The sequence below is a fragment of the Lepus europaeus genome, chromosome 3 (genome assembly GCF_033115175.1).
Source record: "Lepus europaeus isolate LE1 chromosome 3, mLepTim1.pri, whole genome shotgun sequence".
Lineage (NCBI taxonomy): Eukaryota > Metazoa > Chordata > Mammalia > Lagomorpha > Leporidae > Lepus > Lepus europaeus.
The window spans coordinates 52,485,556-52,504,712 of record NC_084829.1 but is presented as its reverse complement, the minus strand read 5'-3'; the positions used below and the strand labels follow the sequence as shown (position 1 = coordinate 52,504,712).

Below are 19,157 nucleotides of genomic sequence, written 5' to 3'. Positions count from 1 at the left end.
AGTTTGTAGATACTGAACTTTTTTTTTTAAGATTTATTTTTTTGAAAGGCAGAATTACAGAGAAGGAGAGACAGAGAGAGAGAGAGAAAAATAGACAGATTATCCATCTGCTGGTTCACTCGGCAAATGGCCACAAAAGCTGGGACTGGCTGGACTAGGTTGAATCCAAGAGACAAACTCCATCTGGGTCTCCCGCATGGTGTCAGGGGCCCAAATACTTGGGCCATTTTCCACTGCTTTTTCAGGCACATTAGCAGGGAGCTGGAGCAGAAGTGGAGTGGCTGGGAGTCCAATCTGCTCATATTGATGCCTGCGTTGCAAGCAGCAGCTTAACCTGATATGTAACAACGTTGGATCATTTGAACCAAGTTTATACTTACAAAAGAAGTGCAAAACTAGTACAGAGTATTCTCATGTACCCCTCCCCAAATGTCCCAGCATGATAATATCTTACATAACTATATAGTAGAGTTATCAAAAGCAGAAAACTATGAATAGTTTAATACTATAAATAAATTACTGATCTGGTTCAAATTTCACTGGTTTTCCACAAATGTTCTTGTTCTTTTTTAGGATCTAAGATCTCACATAAAATTTAGTTATTTCTCCAACATGTGATAGATCTTCACTCTGACCTTGTCTTTCATGATCTTGCCACTTTTCTCTTTTTTCTTTTCTTTTTTTTTTTTATTTGAAATATAGAGTTACAGAGAGAGGTAGAGACAGAAAGAGAAGTCCTCCATCCGCTGGTTCACTCCCCAGATGGCCACAACGGTTGGAGCTGCACCGATCCAAAGCCAGGAGCCTCCTCTGGGTCTCCCACGTGGGTGCAGGGGCCCACGGACTTGGGCCACTCTCCACTAAGCAGGCCACAGCAGAGAGCCAGATTGGAAGAGGAGCAGCTGGGACTAGAACCGGTGCCCATATGGGATGCTAGCGCTTCAAGCTAGGTCTTTAACCCGCTCCGCCACAGCACCAGCCCCGATCTTGCCATTTTTGAAGAATATTGAGCAATTATTTTGTTGAAAGTTCTTCATGCATTTCATTTTGCATCTTTGGTAAAAATATCCCAGAAAAGATATCATGTACTTAGTGCATATCAAAGAGTTAACAATATCTCTGTCTCTTGCTTTATTTTTAACAGTATGTGTTACCACTCATCATTTATGATATATTTATTTATTGACTAGAATGTCAACTAAAATCTAAGTTCTATGAGGGCAGCAATTTGTCAACTTCATTCTCCACTGTACTCTCACTACCTGGAACTATGTCTAGCCCACAGTAGTCCATAATATTTGTTAGGTGAATTAATAATGAAAGATATATTCTTCTATATAAATATGTACATTTTGTGCACAGCAAATCACATATAAAAATATGAAAGGTGGGGCCAGAGTTGTGGCACAGCAGGTTAAGACACCATTCGTGACATGGGAATCCTACATCGGAGTGCTGGTTTGAGTTCTGGCTTCTTGGCCTCCAATTCAGCTTCCTGCTAACATGCCTGGGAAGACATAGATAATGGCCCAAGTGCTTGGACCCCTGTCACCCACATGGGAGATCAGCATTTAGATTCTGGCTCCTGACTTCAGCCTAGCCCATACCTGACTATTGCAGCCATTTTAGGAGTTAACCAGCAGATGGAAGATAGATCTCTCTCTCTCCCTCTCCCTCTTCTTCTCCCTCTCTCTGTTTCTCCCTCTTTCTCTGATGTTCTGCCTTTCAAATAAATAAACCTTTAAAAATATATGATGGTTTATATAATAAATGCACTCATAATAAATATAAAATATGTAATTTTTACACTGTAGATTGTGCCATTCTACATACCTCTTGGAGGGCATGCAAACTACTTTGAAGATCCCAGCTCAAATAATACTTCTTTTGCTTTTCTTCAGCCTGCCTAAGGTACTCAACCAGTCCTACACTCTAAGCCCCACATGGTTTATCAGCATATTTTTACCTAGATCCCACTCATTTGCTTGGGTTTAGTACATTCCACTTTCTCAGAACACATCAGTGTCTTTGTCTGAATCTATGGGGCTGAACTATACTTGTCTCTATGTTCTCTAACACACTCCCCTCTTTTTGAATTTTCATTGTTTCTTCTGAAGTCCACACCTTACTCTTAAACCTTTCCTCCTTATTGTCAGGCACCCTTTCTTCACCAGGAATTTTGTCTTGAGCCTGATGATGACATTCTTTTTTTTTTTTTTTTAACTTTTATTTAATGAATATAAATTTCCAGTATACAGCTTATGGATTACAATGGCTTCCCCTTCCCATAATTTCCCTCCCACCCGCAACCCTCCCCTCTCCCGCTCCCTCTCCCTTTCTATTCACATCAAGATTCATTTTCAATTCTATTTATATACAGAAGATCAATTTAGTATAAATACTTCAACAGTTTGCACCCACATAGAAACACAAAGTGAAACATACTGTTTGAGTACTAGTTATAGCATTAAATCAAAATGTACAGTACATTAAGGACAGAGATCCCACATCAGGAGCAAGCGCACAGTGGCTCCTGTTGTTGACCCAACAAATTGACACTCTAGTTTATGGCGCCAGTAACCATCCTAGGCTGTCGTCATGAGTTGCCAAGGCTATGGAAGCCTTCCAAGTTCCCCGACTCTGATCATATTTAGACAAGGTCATAAAAGACAGGTTGAGGATAGTAACCAATGATCCTAAGAGTGGCCTTAACCAGGTCTGAACAATTATACAGCATTAAGTGGGGAAGAGGACCATCAGTACACACAGGTTGGGAGTAGAGCCATTGGTGGTAGAGTAGAGGTTATGATTACAAAGGAATGAGGCCCAAGTGCACTAGACAGGGTCTAGAACAAAGGACAGAGTCATTATTAGAGGAGCTAAGAAAGGTGCTGTCTAAACTACAAGTAATTTTTCTGATTGAGAGGCAAATAGAACCTGATAGAAGGGGCTTGATAATAATCTGGTGGGCTTTAGGCCTTGTAAGTTAAGAGGCCCAGACCTATCTATCTCTTCACATGGGGTATATCCTAAGGGAGGTGTGAACCTCCTAGGGGAAGGCACTCTGTTGACTTTCATTACTTGGCTGGCGTGGGAGGAGAGCTGGCCAGGTAAAGGCAGGGGGCATCTCTAACAAGAAATTTACAGTTCTGCCTGCAATGTTGCTGACCCTACTTGGCTGTCCCCTCAACTGCAGTGGTCACTTTGGAAGTTGGGCTGAGTGAAGGGCTTTTCAGCTTGGAGCCAATAAGATCTGTGGCTCTGACCTGGGCATCCTTCGATTCCAGGGCAGGTCCATTTCCAGTGATCCAACTCTTGGCTGAGCTGCCAGGGCTCTTCACAAGCTGACTTCTGCTGAAGCCCAGGCTTACCACATTGAAAGCCACTGCAGTGGACTGGCCTGTTGGGTCTCCTTGAGGGCAGATCACTGTACAGATCAGCCATTAATAGGCCTGCCACCCATTGCTTCTGATGCCTAGCTTTCTTTTCCTCCTGGTTTGTGTTAAAGCAGACCAGACGATGCAAGTCAAGGGAGTGCCCGTGTCCCATCTCTAATCTTCTGTGGCCTGAACTACAAATCTATAGTCACAGGCATGTTCTGTAGTAGTTTTTCTAAGGTAGACAATGCCCATGAGGAAAATTATATTCTCACTTTAAAACTTTCTTTCCCTTTGGTCTGAAAGGGAGGTTTTTTTTTTTACTTACTGTATACTTCGCTGATGGCGATGTGAATCTAGCTATGAGATTATTAGTTAAGTTCTTATTTTGGCTATGCTATTACAGAAAAATGTTAGCCATCTCTTATAAGGTCTAAAGATTAAATTGTGCATCCTACAGATTCCTTCATAATAGAATTAGTTCCCTACCTTGAAGAGAATAGAGAAGTGAAAGAACAAGTTGGGCTTAGAATAGAGAAATGAGGGAGCAAGTCCTAGATCACTTGCTGACAATAGCAATATTACATGAATACTTAGCAAACCGTTTCAACCCTTAGATAAGAACTTAATAAAACATTTACCAGAAGGTCCAATGCCTTCTATAAATTTTAAGAATCATGTATTTGAAAACACCTCTTAAATATCTAACATGGTGTAGTTTGTTTAACCAATAAACTTAAGCACAACCATATAAAATGTTTTTAGTTTCTTTCTACCAACAAGTTTAAAACATATGATACACAGATTCAGGTCATACAAATTAAAATGTATCTTTGATTGATTTTAGCAGCTTAAATTTATGGACAATCTTATCTAAAAGCCATTTAAAATAAAACTCTTAATAAAATTTCCCCATGTGGACATACAATATGTACGCACATATAACATAGCATAATAGACCAATTTCTTTATTTCACCAAACAGGTCAGGAGAAAACATTTGAGTACTAGCACAATCAGAATACCACTTCTTTTTTCCTGCCCATACAAAATTATGCATGATTTTCTTTACTATTAGTTTTACTGGCTTTCTTTTAAACATTTCTATAGTCAATTAGAAAACTTAGAGAAAACCACACCAAAACAAAAAAAAAATACTCCAAATTTACAGAACAAAGAATTTTCATAAAGTTAAAACCCTTTGAACCACCTCCCAGATTGAGAAACCAACCACTGACAGAATCTAGAAAGTTCCCTCCCATCCACGGTTTATCCTCTCCCCATTAAAGGAGCGGTTATGTTGAGTTTTATAATTTCTGTAGTTTTACTGCAAGGTAGCCACCCCTAAACAGCTTTTTTCACTTGTTTTTTAATCTTATATAAATGGAATTATATAATGTGTACTTATCCTGCTGTGACTGCATCCTTAATCTGAAGTTGTGTGATTTATCTGTGTTGTTAGTTGTAGCTGTAATTTATTAATTTTCATCAAATAGAATTCAAGTCATTGTAGACACATATGATAGTTTATCTAGTATCCTGTATATGGGCATTTAGGTCTGTTTTTCAGCTATGTTGAATTATGGGGCCGGCATTGTGGCTCAGTGAGTTAAGCCACCGCTTGTGATGCAGCATCCCTCTGAGCACTGGTTGGAGGCCTGGCTTCTCTGCTGCCCATCCTGCTCCCTGCTAACGTGCCTGGGAAAGCAGCAGAAGATGGTCCAAGTGCTTGGGTTTCTGCTACTTACACAGGAAGTTGGGATGGAGCTCCTGGCTCCTGGCTTCGGCCTGGCTCAGCTCTGTCCATTATGGCCATTTGGGGTGTGAAACCATAAATAGAAAGCCTCTCTCTTGCTCTCACTCTTGCTTTCTCTTCCCTCTCCCTCTCTAGAGATTTAATATTTTTGATGCCATGGTACGTAGCACTTTTTAACTTTAATTCCTATTAGTTGCCTTAGTATACTGATTCTACTAACATAGAATGTAGATTCTTTTTTTTTTTTTTTTATTTGACAGATAGAGGTAGACAGAGAGAGAGAGAGAGAGAGAGAGAGAGAAAGGTCTTCCTTCCGTTGGTTCACTCCCCAAATGGCTGCTACAGCTGGCGCTACGCCAATCTGAAGCCAGGAGCCAGGTGCTTCCTCCTGGTCTCCCATGCGGGTGCAGGGGCCCAAGCACTTGGGCCATCCTCCATTGCCTTCCCGGGCCACAGCAGAGAGCTGGACTGAAAGAGGAACAACCCAGACTAGAACCCAGCGCCCATATGGGATGCCGGCAACACAGGTGGAGGATTAACCAAGTGAGCCACAGCACCGGCCCTCATTTTTGTTTTCTACATATACAGTAATTCATTTGTATAATGAAATTTTCATTTCTTCCCCTTCAATCTCTATCTTTTATCTCCCTCTGTCTTACTGCTTTAGCTGGATCCTTCAGAAAAATATAGAACAGAAGCAGTAAGAGCGGTTTTGCTCTGTTTCTAGTCTAGAAAGTATACTTTCAATATTTTATCCTGAAGGATGCTATTTACAGTGTATATCTGGTACATACTCCTTATTAGCTTAAATACATTCGCTTTATTTTCTATTTTATTGAGTTCTGTTTTTAAATCAATATGTTAATTTTGTTAAATGCTTTTCAGAACCTTATTTTCTCATTTATTCTGCTAATGTAATTGTTTTTCAGAACTGAAATAGACTTTTTGGTTTGTTTCTCATTCTCTGCTGATATTCTCAATATTATTGTTTATTTCCTTAGACGTAGTAGATATAGTTTTTTTTTTTAAGTTTGATAACAGCAGTATTTGAAGCCTCTATGGACTTATTTCTATTTTCCATTGGATTTGGCCATTTTCCCCATGTTATTTTGCCTTGTTTCTGAACACTGTGTTATTAATATTATTTTGTGGTAACATAAAATGTGTATATTAAATTGCTTGTAGAAATAATTTGAAACCGAGAATGATTCTCTGTCTTCTGAGAATTTATATAGCTACTTAGGGGTATCAGAATCTGAATCACCTTACTTTGATTGGTGAAACAAGTCTCAGGGACTGGGATCATTCAAAGCCAGACAATTGTCTTTTCAAGGATTAGCCACTCACAGACTAAAGCAGAGTGTTTACCATGGGCTTCTCCTCTGTTGGGCTCTAGATTCCAATGTTTGCCCTCTGAGATGCTGCTTCTCCAATTAGAAAATATGCATAGAAGAAAAATGTCCCAGTAAAGCAGGCTTACCTCTTTGGTTTTAATTTTTCTCTTGGTTCTTACTCAACAATTTTTCACATCTTTTTTCTTACTATTGTTATTTGAAAGGCAGTGAGACAGAGAGACCTCCCATCTGCTGGTTCACCCCTCAAATGCCTGCAACAGCCAGAGCAAGCCTAAAGCCAAAAGCCAGGAACTCAATTCTGGTCTCCCATGTGGATAGCAGGGACCTAAGTTCTTGAGCCACTACCTGCTTCCTCCAAGGATGCGCATTAGCAGGAAGCTGGAAATGGGAAAATAGGGACTTGGTATAGATCTAACATAGATCTTACCCACTGCACCAAATGTGTGTCCTGATTTTTTTTATATCTTGTTAGTTGCATAGCATCAGCAAGCATTTACACACACACAGACACACATACACACACACATCACACACACCCTCAGTGATAGAGGGCTGATCCAAATTAGCCTATCATTGCTAGAAATAGAAGACTACTGTTGACTTTTGAACCTTTTGAACCTTTTGTGATATAGCATGTTTGTCGAGGTTATTTGTGAGTATAAATGATTCCAATCAATATAAATTTATCCTTTCTTCTCATTTATCAATACAACATTCATATTTTATAAGGCTCTATGTAATAATTTTAAGAATTTTCAGGTATGGAATAAAAGCTTAAGATTATGAAATTTACAAATTCATATGAGTCCTTTCCCTCTTCTTATTTTAAGCATTACACAGGTCTTTCATCAAAGGTGTACTAGGTTGAAAGTCAGAAGGTTGAGCTTTAGTCCCACCTCTGCCTAAATAGCATTGGAACCTGGAACAAGCCAATCAACCACTCTGATTCTTATGATTTGAAATATAAAATGGGAAAATATTATATTGCTTAACTCATGGGTAGTATGTATATAGACAAATTCATTTACCCATTCACCAAACAGCTATTGAGAACCTACAAACTATAGGAAGATGTGATTTCTTCTCTAAAGGACTTCACAGTTATCAGACCATAATTAAACAGGCCTCTTGAATTTCAACAGAAACTGAAAGAACTTAGTACTGCGACATCTTCATTGATCAGAATTCTTATGGAATGGAGCATTCTAATTGGCCTAGAGTTTGTGAGAACTTTCTTTTTATTTAAAGTTTTGTTTAACATCTTTCTAAAATGTTATTAGTCGATTGTTTTCAGTTAAATTTTATCTTTTCAAATATGTGTATATAGTTTTAAAAGTTACCTCACCTACCATCCCCACTCCAAGTTCCTATTCCCAGAAGTAACTTACTTCAACTTTTGCTACTTAGATCCATATTTCTATGTTAAATTCTTACATTTCTATCTCCCTGTTTTCCCCATTTTCAAGAAATTATCTTGCACATTCTTACCAGTAATTCACATTGGGTAATTCAGCTAATAATGGGAGTATGAGATTTAACTTTATGTGTGTTTTCAAATTCCATACTCTTAATCACTTAGTCATATAATCTCTCAAATACAGTACCTATTAAATTGGTATGAATCAATTTATTATATTTAGTGAATATAAAATGTATGAAGGTATGTAACATAGCTATGTATCATAGGTTACATTAAAGCTATGTTTCATAGATTACATTAAAATCAGTAATTCAGTGCGTGCCAGCCCTGTGGTGCAGCATGTTAAAGTCCTGGTCTGGGGGCTAGTGCTGTGGCAAAGTGAGTAAAGCTGCTGCCTGCACTGCCAGCATCTCATATGGGCACAGTTTTGAGTCCCAGCTGCTCCACTTCAGATCCAGTTCTCTCTCTATGGCCTGGGAAAGCAGTAGAAGATGGCCCAAGTGCTTTGACCACTGCACCCATGTGGGAGACCCAGAAGAAGCTTCTGGCTCTCTTGGCTTCAGATCAGCACAGCTCCGGCCATTGCAGCCATTTGGGGAGTGAACCAGTGGATAGAAGACCTCTCTCTGTCTCTTTCTGCCTCTGCCTCTCTGTAACTCTGCCTAAATATAATTCAGAGTTTCACCATCGCTTAATAAAAGAAGCAAAAATGTCTGTCAAAATTTGAGTAGAACAGAGAGACTGGAGACCTAGGAAATATTGTTGGGGAAGCTAGAATTCAACTAGGTTTTGGTTCAGAGACACCATACTTAATACTAGCCAACTGCCTAAAAGCTGGGTACTAGATCCAATGGCTGTTTGACAAAACACACAACCTAATGACTGCTTTTCCACAGCTGACAGACACATAGACATATATAGTACGAAGACAGAACAGAATCTTGAATACAAAACGTTAGTCTCACCAGTGCAGCCAAATAACGGAGCACCTTGTTATCGTTCACCAGCATTTTAATAACGTCTTTTTTTGGAGCTTTTGGAATGAGAGCAAGGCAATTCTGAGCAGAATCTTCAACTAATCCATAGCCATTATAAGGAGGTAATTCCTGGAGACATACAGGAAGCAAGAAGCAAAGGAAATGATGTTTTTGTTAAAAAATACATTAATGATAACTACATTTCTTTAAAAAAACTTTGGAGAATATTTAAATAATTTCTACATATACAAGTATAGTCAGAAAAATAATGTGCTTCTTATTCATAACCTTTTTATTTGTGGATTTTACATCATGTTCACTGGTCATACAAGTTACTGATGATGCTCCCAAATAACTCCAAGTGCTAAATAGAAACTACTGCCAATGTCCTCTGATCCCTGACTACCAAAACAGAGTCTAATCTCACCCTCAGTCTCAACACAGATGACTTCATGTTCATGAGGGTAAGGCCCAGAGTCTGTCTGTGACTTCTTTGTTCTAGGTATGGCCCTCCACCAGGGAGTTGTGGAAACTGTTTCCTCAGTTCCAATAAAGTAAGTGTGTGTGTGTGTGTGTGTGTTACAGTTGGAAGAGGAGTATTCAGAATTTGATTCATGCTACTTTTTCTATTTACCTCTGTATTTTTAATATTTTTTATATCTTGAGTTTTACTCTTCAGAAGAGGATGATGGCTATACTTTTTTGAGAACTCACATCCCAAATCTACCCAGGACTCTCCTTTCCTAATGAAGAGGCTCACTTAGAGAACCAAAGTTCAAATAAAAAGAGTTGATAAGCTAGCATGAAACCATAGGTTGAACTTACATTTTCATTCAGACTCTATGATGAGCTCAAAGCATTACTATAGGATGCTAGGATTTGTTCACCTAAAAACTGAAGTTCAGAGACTACATTTTCCTATTCCTTAACAATGCTAGGCAAATATCAGCAGGGTCTTTTTCCTTGACTCTTTCTACTTTGCATTCTCAGGAAACTTAGCTTGCACCATACTTTTCCACATGTAGATAGCCTCCCAAAATCTCTTTATATATTATATTCAATCACTTCACAACATATTAGTCCACATGGTACCTAACACCATCCATACCAGGGTATTACCTCAACAATGAATGACTCCACTACATTAACCCAAGGTGTACTATTCAAAATACTGACCTCTGATCCATGTATTTGAACTGTGATCATCATGGTCAGAATATGACTAATGCATACAGCCAACGGACAATGACCTAATTTGCTTCAAATGCAAAACTGCTGCTCATTGAATGCATAAGCTACCATGGAGAGAAGGACCTTGGGCTGAGAAACTATGTGCTAAGCATTTTGGTTTCTCTGAAGGGCAGGAAAAAAAACCCAGCAAAATGGTAGAACTGGAACTTGCTTTAGGTCTGCACCAAATGTACAAGAGCATTCTGCGTGGGTAGTGGGGTTGGAGATTGAGGAATTTTGAAATAAGGAGGTAGCTATAAGCCTCTGAGCCTTGAATTCCTGTTGTTGTTGTGTTTAAAAAGACTTACACCTGTTTTACACGAATCATGTCTCATTTACCCTGTGTGGAATAAAGACGTTTCTCAATATCAGACCATATACCTGAGGTCCTTGTACCTTGTTTCTCATATTCCAAGTTACTGCCAGAGTCCTATTCTAAACTAGAAAAGGCACTCATCTGACTACAAACATCATCACTCCCAGATATTCATGCTTCTGCCTGGGCTTTCATAATCAAGATAGTATACATGGCACCTGAGGGTTGCATAATTTTTCAGACACTGCTTTTAGGAGCCATCTCCATAAGATTAGCCATCCTAGTCCTGGCTTCTTCTTCTTCTCTACCAGCATGCCTCCAAATGGAGTCAGCCTGAGGTAAAATATATCTCACCAATGGATCCATGTTATTCCTGAACTAGCAGTTCAGCTTGAACTATGAGTGCCATGATTGTCAAACTGAACACACCCATTTCATATCTATTTACATCTCTGACCCCTGGCTTGGTTCTAGCTTTATCCTTCTAGATTGTGCTACAGCTTCTTATCCCTATTTTCTACTTATGTTGTTTAGAATTAAAATGGCTGAGGGGTTGCTGGCGCCGTGGTTCTATAGGCTAATCCTCCGCCTAGCAGCGCTGGCACACCGGGTTCTAGTCCCGGTCGGGTGCCAGATTCTGTCTGGTTGCCCCTCTTCCAGGCCAGCTCTCTGCGATGGCCCAGGAGTGCAGTGGAGGATGGCCCAAGTGCTTGGGCCCTGCACCCCATGGGAGACCAGGAGAAGCACCTGGTTCCTGCCTTCGGATCAGTGCAGTGCGCCGGCCGCAGCTCGCCGGCCGTGGCGGCCATTGGAAGGTGAACCAACGGCAAAGGAAAACCTTTCTCTCTGTCTCTCTCTCTCTCACTGTCTACTCTGCCTGTCCAAAAAAAAAAAAAAAAAAAAAAATGGCTGAGGGGTAATGACTAAGGATAATTCATGTAGTGACTGAGAAGTACATGCTGCTTGGGTAAGTTGGGTTCTTTCATTCACGTCCAACAAATAATTCTATGAGCTGGCAGAGAGAATTTATTTATACAGTTGAACATTTGCTAATATGAACATTTTAATTTGATTTGGAGTATTTTAGACTTTGAATTATGGATGCTCAACTAATAAAGTGTATTCAAATATTCCCAAATTCCCCAAATTCCAAAATGTGAAACATTGAGGATCCATAGTATTCCCGATAAATGATATTTAATTTGTTTTATAATTATTTACTATGTACAATTTACTGGAAATAAACTGAAAAAACACTGTGATTAATGTGCCAAATGTAAGGTTTACCATATACAACTAGCTTTATTATACAGGGGGGCTGGAATATGGCAAAACAAGCAAACCAAAACGTACGTACAATTTTTTTTTAGTTATCTCTACTCTTTATCCAAACCATTACTCCCCTTTCTTTCCTTAGAAGGCAGGTTGGGAGGGAAAAAAAGATGTTAGCAATGAGAAAAAAAGTACCCTAAGATTCAAAAGGTATCATTAGCTGAAAAGATAGAACAAAACACTTCCACTAAGAAAAGGGCATCACTGTGCTGCAATAACTCTCCCCCTACCTCTTGGTTAATATGACTTCTTCTAATAAGAATGCCTGAAGTATAATAGAAATGTCCTTGTGCCGTACAACATGACCTTGGGCAAATCCCTCAAACTGCTGTCCCACACTATCCTTATATATGAATTAAATCAGTGAAATAGTTTGCTTGATCAAATTATATATCTTTTTCCTGTGGTGTTTTCCCTTTATATTGCATCAAATGCTGCTCATTATATTTTTATATCAATAACACATTCATTAATAAAGAGTTACATCAGAGAAAAAAATTGACAGAAAGTGGTACTATTATTACCCAAACTTCCTTCCAAAAATTTTATTGTCCCTGTGAACTCATGCACACTAAATCCAAATCCTCCTTTTAATTATTTTTATTAAAGATTGCCTCTAAAAGGCTTCCTAAGACATCTGCCATTTGGGAAAACATACACAGGCTGCAAAGGCAACCTCCTTCAGTACAGTTCAAGAAATATATTACATATCACTTCTTTGTTAGGCACTGTCTGACTTGGCTAGAATTCTAAGGTTCGAGTTTATGAGATTGCTTCTTTGCCATGAACTTACTCTCAGATCAGAGTGGATTTCTGTGGTGCAAAAAATTGAATTGTGTGTTTTCATATGGTTCTAAGGAAAGCTATGCTGCAACCAAAGAAAGCCATCTTCTGTATCTTCAATGAATCAGTCTTTGCTTTGCTTCCAACCACTCTTTAAGTGAAAGTATTTAATAAACAGACAAAGAAAAATGAAATCCTCTAGGGATCTGGAATTTTAAAAGACATCTCTTTTCTTAAATTAAAACAAACAGGTATCAGTATTGTGGTACAGCAGGTTAAGCTCCTGCTTCAGATCCCATATCACATATTGAAGTACCAGCTTGAATCCTGGCTACTTCAATTCCAATCTAGCTTCCTGATGATGAATCCTTGGAGACAGTGGATGGTCAAGTGTTTGGGATCCTGCTACCTTCATGGGAGAACCAGATGGAGTTCCTGGCTCCTAGCTTCAGCTTGGCCCACCCTTGGATGCTGTGGATATTTGGGGAGTGAATCAGCAGATGGAAGATCATCTCTTTCTATATCTCTCTGCCTTTTAAGTAGATGAAAATAAACATCCTTTAAAAATAAACAAAATTTTTTAGACTTTTATTTTATTTATTTGAAAGGCAGAGTTAGAAAGAGAGAGAGAGAAAGAGAGAAATCTCTCATCTGCGGGTCTACTCCCTAAATGGCTGCCATGCCTGGGTCTGGGCCAGGTCAAAGCCAGAAGCCAGGAATTTCTTTCAGGTCTCCCACGTGGATAGCAGGGGCCAAAGGACCTCAGCATTCTACCTCTGCTTTTCCCAAGCCAGTAGCAGAGAGCTGGATCGAAATTGGAGCAGCTGGGACTCGAACCAGCACCCAATGGGATGCCAGTGTCATAGGCAGTGGCTTTACCTACAATGCTGGCCCCAATAAACAAATTTTTAAAAATCTCATTTAAAATTATTATACAAAAATTATACAAGGAAGATTTTGGGGATATGACAATGCAGGCAACATCAGGAGTCTGCCTCCCACCTAGACAATAACTGCACTGGCAGAATCTATCTTAAGTAACCATTTTGGAACTCTAGAGACTAATGGAGATTTGTAACTTCTAGATGAAGGTTAGGACATTAAATTGCAGTTAACTTCCATAATTTTCAGCTCTTACCACAGTAGTAGCTAACTATCCTACAACCTAACCCTATGATCAGCAGTGTAAGCAACCTGCATATAGCTTGTGGGATCCAGACTGAGCAAGAGTATCCTGACCTCCAAATATGGAAGGTCTGTCCTCTGATCATTTCCTGCTGCTTCAGATCAGACAGGTGCAAACAGGCAGCAGGCCATTGCAATTGTAGCTCTCTTCATTTCTGTGAGCCCCTCCCCTTAAAGCTGAAGGGTCTTGGAGGAATCTAAAGAACTGCTAACATTTCCCCATTTCATTTTTCCATCTTTTCATCTTTTGGGAGCTAGACATAGAAGAGTGGGGCATTAAAAAACAACTGCAAATATGAGGAAAATTAGAAAGTGACTGTGAGGGAGATCCATGATGGCTGAATAGGGTATAGCCATGCTAACTTCAGCTGCCCTTGGGTAGAAAAAGAACAAAAGAAAGACCATGTTTCTGGGGGTCTGATTGATGTAAATTTTTGGTGAAGTAAAAACACGATGAAGACTCCATGGGGAAAGAGGAGAGAAGATAAAGTTACCACTGCAGCCAGCCATGCAACACAGCAAGCTGCCAACTGTGAGCCACCATCTTACCAAGTCAAGGTAGGAAGAAATTGCTATTGCTCCATGATTCACAGTTTTAGCTAACAGAAAATTCCACAGTCACCCACTAATTTTGCTTCAACATGGGGAGCTTAACTGAGGTCTGAGCAACTGCCAGTCTTGGAGAAATTTTAACTGAAAAGTGATCCTTGTTAAACATAAGAGTGGGAATAAGAGAGGGAGGAGATGTACATTGTGGCCAATAGGAGAGTGAACCATCAGATGGAAGAACCCCCCACCCTGCCTCTCCTCTCTCTGTGTAACTTTCAAATAAATAAATAAATCTTTAAAAAAATAAATAAAATAAAATAAGCACACAAAAAACTACCTTTTTATATGCTAATAATGAACTCACTGAAAAAGAAATTAAGAAAGAAATCACATTCACAATAGCCACACACACACACACACACACAAATCAAACATTCAGGAATATATTTAACCAAAGAAATGAAAGATTTCTACAAAGAAAATTATCAAACACTGATGAAAGAAAACATCAAGGACACAAAAATATGGAAATATATTCCTTGATCATGAATTGGAAGAATCAGTATCATCAAAATGTCTACACTAATGGGGCTGGTGCTCTGGCACAGCAGGTTAAAGCCCATGCCTGCAGCTCCACCATCCCATATGGGCGTGTTTGAGTCCCAGCTGCTCCACTTCCAATCCAGTTCTCTGCTACAGCCTGGGAAAGCAGTAGAAGATGGCCCAAGTCCTTGGGCCCCTGCACCCATGTGGGAGACCCAGAAGAATCTCCTGGCTCCTGGCTTTGGATTGGCTTAGCTCTAGCTGTTGTGGCCACTTGGGGAGTGAACCGCCAGATGGAAGATCTCTCTCTGTCTCTCTGTAACTGTCTTTCAAATAAATAAAGTAAATCTTTTAAAAATGTCTATACTATCTAAAACAGTCTGCAATGTAATCCCTATCAAAATACCAATGACATTCTTTACAGAACTCAAAAACGCGATCCTAAAATTCATACGGAATCACAAAGGACCCACAATGGTTAAAGTGATCCTGAGCAAGAAAAATCGAACTGGAGGCATCACAATACCTGACTTCAAAGCATACTACAAAACTATAGTAATTAAAACAGCTTGGAACTAGCATAAAAACCACCAAATAGATCATTGGAACAGAACATAGAGCCCAGAAATTAATCTGCATACATATGTACAGCCAACTGATTTGTGACAAAAGTGCTGAGACCATACTGTGAAGTAATGATATCTTTTCAACAAATGGTGCTGGAAAACTGGATGCATAAATGTAGAAGAATGAAATTAGATCCATACCTCTCATCATATGCAAAAATCAACTCAAGATGGAACAAAGACCTAAATTTAATACCAAGGAAGAGGTTCCAAGATGGCCGAGTAGGTAGGGAGCCTACTGCTCTGGTCTAGGAGAGGATAGCTTCAAAAAGTGGAGTGATTGCAGTCTTAGTGAAGAGTTAGAAAATGTCAGAGGAAATTCTATGCAAATTAGAGGGACACGGTGGAGCTCCATGGAGGATATGGATGCCCATGGCTCAGGACTCTAGCAGCCGAGAGCTTCCACACCAGTGTGGGAGAGTAAGGTGAGACTATACTGCAGCAGCCCAAGCCACTTGTGGTAAAGCTGCAGGAAGAGCCTAGAGGGAACCCAGTTTGGAGCCCCATGGGGGATAGTGTACTTGCCAACTAGAGGGAAAATGAAAAAAAAAAAAAAAAAAAAAAAGAGGGACATGTTTCTCCCTGATCACCTTGGTGTCCTGTAACAAGCTGATAGAGCAGGCGCCATTTTGGATATATGTAACAGCTGCTGCAGCTTGTGTCTGTGCCCAGCAATTAGCCGAGTTGAAACCCCTGACTCTGTTAGGGAGAACTAATAGGGGGCTGAGTGCTCGTGACTATGGGAGGCTTGTATGCTGGAACTGAAAAAAAAAAAAAAAGGCTGGGTGGGAGGACTCAGGACTCACAGTGCGGCTGGGAATTTGGGCAGTCACTGTGAGAGATTACACACACTTAGGGCTTCCGGTTACTTGGTAAGGGACATTGCCTGGGAATTTGAGCTTACACTGAAGACTGCACGGATCCTTTGGTCCTTGGGACAGAGAAGACAAATAATATACTCACTGGTGCTAGTGCTCAGACACTGGTCTCCTTTGAGGAGAAGAGCTCAGTTGAACAGAGTAAATCTCCCTCCGATTAAAAAAAAAAAAAATTTACCAAGCCAAACCCGGGTGTGTCACTTCAGACACACCCTTCACCCTGGAGAACTAGACAGAGGGCCCTGGCCACCCCCACCACACACCTCTAGATATTCACTGAAAGCAGACACTCCACATATCTACAAGAGGCATAGTACAAAGATAAAAGCCATCATGGCAGAAAAAAAACAAAGAAGAAACCAACAGTATCTCCATAAATATTGAATAAAAAACACACCAATTCAAGAAACAAGAAAGGAAGGAAGACAACATGATGCCTCCAAAACAACACAACACTTCAATACTAGATTGTGAAGATTATGAGATTGAAGAAATGCAAGAAATGAAATTAAAAACATTGATCATGAGATTACACAGAAGTAATCAGAAGCAACTGCATGAACTACTGAATTCTGTTCATGAAAGAAAATTTCTCCCATGAAACTGAGATCTTAGAAATCAAAATGAAATGAAGAATTCAATAGAACAAATAAAAATTGCAGTGAAAAGCCTCACAACAGAATTGGTGAAGCAGAAGAAAGAATATCCGATTTAGAAGATAAAGCACAGGAAATTATACAGTCAAACCAAGAACAAGAAAAGGAAATCAGAAAACTAAAAAACACTGTTGGGAATCTACAGGATACTATCAAATGACCCAACATACCGGTTCTAGGGTTCCTAAAGGTGTGGAAAGAGAGAAAGAATTAGAAGGCCTTTTTAGTGAAATAATAAAGAAAACTTCCCTAATTTGGAGAAAGAAAGGGACATCCAAGTACAGAAAATACAAGGAACTCTTAATAGACATGACCAGAAAAGATATTCATCATGAAACATTGTAATCAAACTGACCAGAGTAAAACATAAAGAGAACATTCTAAAATATGCACAAGAGAAATGCCAGATTAGTTTCAGGGGATTCCCCAATTAGACTCACAGTGGACTTCTCATTAGAAACCCTATAGGCTAGGAGAGAATGGTAAGATATATTCCAAGCATTAAGAGAAAAGAACTGTCAATACAGAGTACTATAACCTGCAAAGCTTTCATTTATGAATGAAGGTTAAATAAATATCTTCCAAAACAAACAGAAATCAAAAGAAGTTGTCACCACCCATCTGGCCATACATAAGATACTTAAGGATGTGTTATACACAGAAAACTCAGAAACATGGTCATCAGTATGAAAGGTAAAGGAAGCAAATCTCCCAGTAAAAGTTCAAAGGGAATTCAAAGTAAAAATTAAAATATATTTGGAAAAATGGCAGGGCAAAGCTGTTACTTATCAATAGTCACCTTGAATGTAAATGACCTCAACTTTCCAGTTAAAAGACACAGACTTCTTGAATGGATTGAAAAACAAAACCTATCTATTTGCTGCTTACAAGAAACACATCTCACCAACAAAGATGCATGCAGACTGAAAGTGAAAGGATGCAAAAAGATATTCCACGCCAACAGAAAGCAAAAAAGAGCTGGTGTAGTCATCCTAATATAAGATAAAATAGACTTTAACATAAAAACTGTTAAAAGAGACAAAGTAGGGCACTATGTAATTATTAGGAGATCAATTCAACAGGAAGATGTAACTATTATTAACATACATGCACCTAATTATAGGGCACCTAGCTATGTAAAAGAAATGTTAAGGGATCTAAAGGGGGATATAGACTTCAATACAATAAAATGGGGGGCTTCAATACCCCACTTTCAGCAACGGACAGATCAACCAGACAGAAAATCAGCAAAGAAACAGCAGAGTTAATTGAGACTATAGACCAAATGGACTAACATATTCTACAGTTGCAGAATACACATTCTTCTCAGCAGTACATGGATTTTTCTCTAGGATTGACCACATCGTAGGCCATAAAGCAAGTCTCAGCAAATTAAAAAACTGAAATCATACCACGCATCTTCTCAGACCACAATGAAATGAAGCTGGAAACCAACAACTCAGGAATCCCTAGAACACCTGCAAACACATGAAGACTGAATAACATGCTCCTGAATGCACAGTGGATCATAGAAGAAATCAAGAGAGAATAAAAAAATTTCTGGAAGCAAATGAAAATGACAATACAACATATCAAAACCTATGGTATACAGCAAAAGCAGTGTTAATAGGAAAGTTTATAGCAATTGGTGCCTACACCAAAAAATTGGAAAGGAACCAAATAAACGAGCTATCAATGCACCTCAAGGATCTAGAGAAACAACAGCAAACCAAACCCAAAATGAGTAGGAGAAAAGAAATAATTATAATTAGAGAAGAAATAAACAGAATTGAATTAAAAAACCAATACAAAAGATAAGCAAAAGGAAGAGCTGGTTTTTTGAAAAAATATACAAAATTGACACATCATTGGCCCAACTAAGCAAAAAAGGAGAGAGAAGAACCAAAACATAAAATTAGATATGAAAAAAGGAATGCAACAACAGATACCACAGAAATAAAAATAGTCATCAGAAATTACTACAAAGAGCTGTATGCCAACAAAATGGGAAATCTAGCAGAAATGGATAGATTCCTGGACACATACAACCTACCTAAATTGAACCATGAGGACATAGAAAACCTTAACATACCCATAACCAATATGAAAATTGAATCAGTAGTAAAGGCCCTCCCAACAAAGAAAAGCCCAGGATGGATGGCTTCACTGCTTCAC

The 19,157-nt window shown here is 39.1% G+C and overlaps 1 protein-coding gene across 1 annotated transcript in view; it reads right to left on the bottom strand.

The window, feature by feature from the left end:
- EFHC1 (EF-hand domain containing 1) overlaps positions 1 to 19,157 on the bottom strand; it is an 87,932-nt gene that overhangs the window by 17,730 nt on the left and 51,045 nt on the right. The window contains exon 7 of the mRNA XM_062187533.1: positions 8,873 to 9,013. Within this exon, the coding sequence (XP_062043517.1) occupies positions 8,873 to 9,013 (141 nt within the window). The remainder of the gene's footprint in view (positions 1 to 8,872; positions 9,014 to 19,157) is intronic.